This window comes from Parasteatoda tepidariorum, chromosome 4, assembly GCF_982258835.1.
Source record: "Parasteatoda tepidariorum strain Cologne lab strain chromosome 4, Ptep-v5.0, whole genome shotgun sequence".
NCBI classification, from domain to species: domain Eukaryota; kingdom Metazoa; phylum Arthropoda; class Arachnida; order Araneae; family Theridiidae; genus Parasteatoda; species Parasteatoda tepidariorum.
In genome coordinates, this window is record NC_141758.1 from 94,495,958 (window position 1) to 94,502,453 (window position 6,496).

Genomic DNA, 6,496 nt, shown 5'->3' on the forward strand with positions numbered 1-6,496 from the left:
TTCAGTAAGCTGGAAAAAAAAACCTATTTGCCCAGTACTTATAGTAGGTATCATGATCCGTATGTATAGTACATATTAAAACAACGCCGAGTAACATATATATATATATATATATATAGTTCATAAAGAATCTTTCAAATGTTTGGGCACACATATATAAATGAAGCATTAAATAAAATAATATTTCGAATATGAAGTATTAAATTCGAAATGGTAAAGACACTTAGATATTTTAAAACTCTTCTATTAGACCCTTGTCGATCGTTTTTTTTTTTTTTTTTTTTTTTTTAACCTATTAGGTGCATTTTCAAAATTATTACTGCGAAACATTTTTAAATTTCTAAAATACTGTTCGATACGAATTAAAGTAATAAATGCAAACTTATAAGTATTTAAAATTTTATTTTACCCCCGACGTTGAACAGCCGACCCGATTCTGAGTTTACAACTACCAATGTTCAATTCCGTAGCCTCGTAATTTTGAACCCAATCCAGAAAACAAGGATCAAGCAGGACTTTCTGGTGGAGCTTACCCGCGTTGGTGTTACATGTAGTATGAAACCACAATATCCTCCCAAGGTCAAGCCCAACGGCAAGGGGACTCCCACCCTTTATTCAATGAGGATATTTTGTCACCATTGAAGTCGGTGCTAGGCGGGAGCAAAAAACGTATCAACCAGCCACCGCTGGGATTTCAACTTGGGTCTCTCATTGAGAGGTGAACGTTCAATCCCCTGAGCCATCACAGCTTAAACTTAAAGGGATTTTTTTTTTTTTTAATAACCGTCGTTGAACAGCCGACCCAATTTTCGGGTTTGCGACTTTTAATGTTCAACTCCGCAGCCTTGTAATTTTGAACCTAATCCAAAGGACAAGGGAATTCCTGGATGAAGTATTGGAAGAAATTTTGCCTTCGTCGAGGACTTTTTGATGGAACTAACCCGCATTTGAGTTATATGGAGAGGAAGACCACGAGAACCTCCCAAGGTTTCTGACGGCAAAAGGACTCTAACCCGTGATCCGTCTACCCCTGAGGATATTTCACGTCAGCTCTGTGGTCGCTGCAAGCCGGGTGCGGATTCGTATCGACCAGCTATTGGTGGGATTCAAACCCGGTTTAACTTATTGGAAGGTGAAAGCTCTATCTCCTAAGCCACCGCAGCTTAGACTAATTGGTATGTAACGTTGAACAATATTGAGACAACTATAATTAAGTTTAAAAATAAATTTGTAGTGTAATGCGAAAAATTTAAAAAATGCAAAATATCGCAAATTGTTCCGGTTTTAAAATTTACCTGGAATAAACTTAAGAATTAAATTATTTTTGGTTGCCATTTCTGATCAACCAGTTCATCACTCCCTGTCTACCATTAATCTCTTCAAAAGTTAAAATGATAGTCAAGATAAAAAAATTTGCAAAGGAGGTTGAGATTTTCATTAAGATTTTCTCTTCTGTACAAAATAAAAGTTATTCTGTTTAGTTCAACACCTTGACTCGTACGCTAACCTCAATTAGATCATATGTAATCAGAAACAAATGGGAGAAACTAGTCTCAATCCTGCAGGATGATTACAGATAACCTTCGAAAGATATATTATTCCTTCTATCTTAAAGATTTATTTATAGTTAACAATAATTTAATTATTATTAACAAAAGAATAAAAACATTTGATTTCTAGGAAATCAGGTGTATCGAATCCTAATATTTTAACGAAGTCACGGCAAACGATTAAATGATATTACCATCAAATTAATTCTGAAACAAAAACTCCGTGAAATATAATTGTAAATTAAAAATTACCCATTCGTATGAATAAGTGGTCTGCGTTGGTGAGAGCTGTTATTTTTAGAACTGTTTCGAATCCTTTGTAAAAGACTTAAAAAAAAAAAAAATTGACTAATTTTGGTTAAAAGCTCAGTTCTAGTTCTTTTTAAAAGTTTAAAATTACGTAGCTAATTATGATGTAATATTTTTTAGTTTTATAATTAATTTCTATAAATATCATTGTAAGGAATTTAGTAATGAAAAAAATAATCAAATAAACGTTATGTTATATTTTCATGGAATTTTTTGTGAGTAACAAAGATTCTGTATTTGTGAGCAAAGAAAGGTTGAAAGTTGATAATAATATATTTATTCGGTAAAACTGCTAACTGCTTTATAACTGATATCGTAATTTAATTAATAATAATAATAATATATATATATATATATATATCATTAATTAAATTAAATAATTGTGTTAATAGTTCTCGCTGAACTGAATAATGCGTAACATTCTATTTTTCAACATCAAGGAACTCAAGAATTAATGACTTCATCAATAACATTTTGTTATCAGAATTTTCTTTAAACATTTATCTAGAAAGTGCACAATTCCATTATCGTTTCGTGCAATAGTTTTTGAGTTATAGGACATTAAAAAGAACGCTCTGTTTAAATTTTCTGACACAGCAGAGATGGCTGCATTAACTTTCTTTTAATACAAAGAGGAAGCTTTGATTCTTTTGAAAACATTTTGATTAAGAATTACTCAATACCATACTTTGAAATTAATATCATTGATCAGTTAATTATAATCAAATACTGATCAGTCTTACTTTGAATTAAATTAATTATACCTGAAAGATTTTTGTGAACATTTTTTATCCCTTTAAAAATATCTTACTTTTTACTCCATAACTTAAACTAAAATCATTTGGATGTGCATTCGAGTTGCAAGTCAACCTGTTGTTTTCGTTTAAAAAGAAAAAATGTTTCTTTAAAAAAAATTGCAACTGTCGTGAACTTTTAAAATTTTGTCAGATTTTTAAAATTTTTAGCACCTTGTCATGTTTCTAAACCAAATAGAAGACATGAAACATGTTCAATTCACGGTTTCGTTCTGGAACTTGTCATAGTGTCAAAAAAGTTCCTGCTCACAGTGTTAATAAATAAAAGTAAAAAAAATAGTAGTAAAAGTTCCTGTTCACAGTGTACACTACACTTACAACAAAAGATTAAAAAAAAGGACATTTCTGAAAAAAAAAATTATACAAAAAAGTAAAGATATCGCAGTTTATAGTAATAATGACAAATATTAAAAATTAAAAAATGTATTTAATATGAATATATTTACAAATGATGTCACTAGAAAAAATACAGCGATTTGCTTAAAACAGAAAAAATTGAACCAAAAAGTTAAGATTTTGCAGTTTACAGTTATAATCATAAAATATTTAAAATTAAAAAAAAAAAAAAATTTATATACAAATATTTACAAATGATGTCAATAGAAAAAATACAGCAATTTGCTTAAAAAGGAAAAAATTATACCAAAAAAGGAAAAATTTTTCAGGTCACAATAACAATCACAAAACATTAAAAAATACAGCAATACGCAAATATTTACAAATGATATCAATAGAAGAAAATACACCAATTCACTTAAAACAGCACATAACTTCAGAACATTACAATTACAATTCTCTTTCATAACTCAAGAAATCATTCAAAATATACAGATAAAAAACTGAATCGCTTTCCTAAATTTTTAATAACTAATTTAAATGAATTTTAACTAATAAGAAGAAAATTTTAAAAGAAATAATTTAAATGAATTTAAATAACTAATTTAATGAACTAAATTTTAAAACAAAAAATTAATATGGTTGATCCATTCATACAAATCTACTCACAGTGAATTAATAAGCCAACATGTAACAGCCAAGTCTGAATTATCCTTATTTCGATTCACATGAACATGACTGTATACCGTTCGTAATTAAGAACTTAAAATTTAAGCGTAGCAGTAAGACTCATGTCCAAATTGTAGATTTGTGCAAATATAACACACCTTTTTAAAACTACCTTTCTGTTCAACTATGTGATACTCAGGCTGATGTGATGTTTCAAAAAAAGGCCATATTCTGGTGTGTAACTCCTCCTGGCTAATGCCCTGGGCAGATAGAAATGCCATATCTATACACTGAGTCGGGATATTAAACTTTCGACATTCATTAGTTACAGTATTTTTTTGTGATTCAGTTTGGGTAACTTTGTCTTCCTTAATTTTATTCAACATCAAAGCCATGCAAGTTCTTGCATCTTCGATGCAATCATGCCCACCAATGTCATTTTGCACCACAAGCTTTAGTTTTTCGTAGGCTAGGTCTCTAAGCTTTGGCTTAGAGCCATCACTCCTTGCAAAAACAACAGATGTGTCGACTATTTTACTGTGAGTCAGTCTTAGACATCGGAGGTCTCCTTCAAGTCCATGTCCGATTAATATGCATTCGCTGTGAAGCAGGTTACCTAGGAAACTTTGTACATCACGAAGAGTTGTTGTTACTCCAAGTAAATCTTCGGCCATTATGCCACTAAATTTGGTGCAATAATCAAGGATTTCATTTTCAGGTTGTACGAAGGACTCGTAAATTGGGAAGCCTTCTTCATTAACTAAACCGACTTTTGCAACTTCCAATCCTTTTACAGTGTAAACCATCTCGCAATCTAATGAGTAGACTCCACGAAGCTGGTGTGCAAGGCGCTTTTCACCAGTGCTTTTGATCTCCGGCTTGAGCAGTGGATCTCCACAAATGTGTAACGGATACACTTTGCATCCAATCGAAGAAGCGTGTCTTTTACAGCACTTGAAGATGGATGGATGGCCAGGACATTTAATTATTTTATCTGAGTGGTAGTAACATTTTTCGTTCACCGTGTATTTTCCCTCTGGTGTGACCTCAAATCTTTTTCGGCACCTGTAGCATTTCCTAACAGCTGTTCCATGTTCGGATATCTTGGCTCCCTTAGTCAGCTCGTGGGTGAGTTTGTCAAAATACTTCGAGTCCATTAGATATTTACCGAGATAGGTATATATCTTCCCCTTTTGTAGATTCAAGTCTCCAAACTCCTTGAGGGTTGATGTTGCTACGCTTCGATCTAAAAGATTCAAAAATGAAACTTTCATTAATAAATCATAGCTATACAGAACAACTATCGAACAAACAGAATAATTCGGTACAATAGAAAAAAAATCTAACAAATGGAAAAACTTTGTAGATAAGGAAATTAAATTATGCTTAAAAAATTGAAAGCTACGTTAGCAGCGTTGACACCAGTACAATATGTGCCACTTAAATAAAGCCAGATTATTCTCGTGCTATAGCTTAACGTAAAGGAAACCACTGTGAAACCAATATGTTTGTTAAGAAAGTGGATATTCTAACACATATTTACAGGGAGCATTCAGTCCTTATTCTATCTGGATAGGAAACGAAGATAAAAAAATTCTGCCATCAGGGTCTGGGTATTTAGCAATACCGTGGATACAATGCATCAATATTATGCCGAAGGCAATGATGGTAGCCCTCAATTCTGCCCCAGACTGAAACTACCCTTTTTGGTATACAAACCCTTCTGAGGATAGCCCCCACCCCAAAGTTTTCTTGGGGATTGAACTTAAGGGAAAGAATAAGTATGTCATTGATCACAAGCAACCTGTTATACAATATCCACCACTCACAAAATTTTACGCCATAAATTAAAACATTTTTCTTGCTGGAAAATTGTGGCTAAAAACATCAATTTTCCAACAAATGGCAGTGAAAGGGTGTCTAGCATTTTTTGCTAATTAATAACCTTCAGACAGTATGAGAGAGAGTCCATCTTTCTGTATAAGGGAGAAGAATGAATGAAGTCGAACCTGAGAAATTGATTTTTTTCACATTTAAAATTCAATTTATCAAGAAATATTTGACCAATTTTGTTCAAATTTTGTTTTATAATATTTCAAATAACTTTCTTTAAATTGGTGTAAGAATTTTTAAGTCCTTAAAATTCAAATTTATATATAATTAATAAAAATTATTTTTTACATGGAATTATCTTTGTATAAACGAATTTTATATTTGCTTGCAAAAGATTACAATTCGCTTTAAAAGGCCTCTATGGTGAAAAACGCAAAAAATAAAATCCAAATCCGCCGAAGGAAAGGTATGTTCATTCAAGGAAAGTGTACGATTTTGTACCTGCTGTTTTCGTAACTTAATTGCAGATTTCGTAGCTTAAAATATTGTTTGCATAAATAATTTAACATTTTTAAATTACCCAACTAAACCATTAAGTTTGAATCCCAGTACATGAAAATTTGATCATTAAATCAAAAGTTATTACGATTGAGTTTTCTGCGTATTGTTTTTATAGGTATATACTAAAAGAATTCTACCTTTTTGCTCTTCTGACATTGCTATCTAGAAAATAACGTTTTGCAGCTTATGCACTTTTTACTCTTTTTTGTCTGAGACCAATCACGGTTTTGTAGGAAATTGCTAGGGATTGCTGTTTAAATTTTATTGTAAGAAGTCATTATTATTAAAAGAAGTTACTATTAATATCATGAAAATTATAATAATAGGAAAAATCTTTTCAGTAAACGCCATTATATAAACCGAGGAAATCGTATTCCATCCCATTAATTCATCAATTTAAAAATGCTACATAAAGGGCACAAA

The 6,496-nt window shown here is 31.3% G+C and overlaps 1 protein-coding gene across 1 annotated transcript; it reads right to left on the reverse strand.

Moving 5' to 3' along the window:
- Positions 1-3,268: 3,268 nt before the first annotated feature.
- On the reverse strand, positions 3,269-4,919 carry LOC147812032 (RNA exonuclease 1 homolog). The gene has a single exon (XM_087161719.1). The coding sequence runs from the start codon at positions 4,834-4,836 to the stop codon at positions 3,781-3,783; it is 1,056 nt and encodes a 351-aa protein (XP_087017845.1). The 5' UTR covers positions 4,837-4,919; the 3' UTR covers positions 3,269-3,780.
- Positions 4,920-6,496: the final 1,577 nt, after the last annotated feature.

Excerpts from the sequence above, each read along its gene's own strand:
- LOC147812032 (XM_087161719.1), bottom strand. The coding sequence starts at position 4,836 with ATGGACTCGAAGTATTTTGACAAACTCACCCACGAGCTGACTAAGGGA.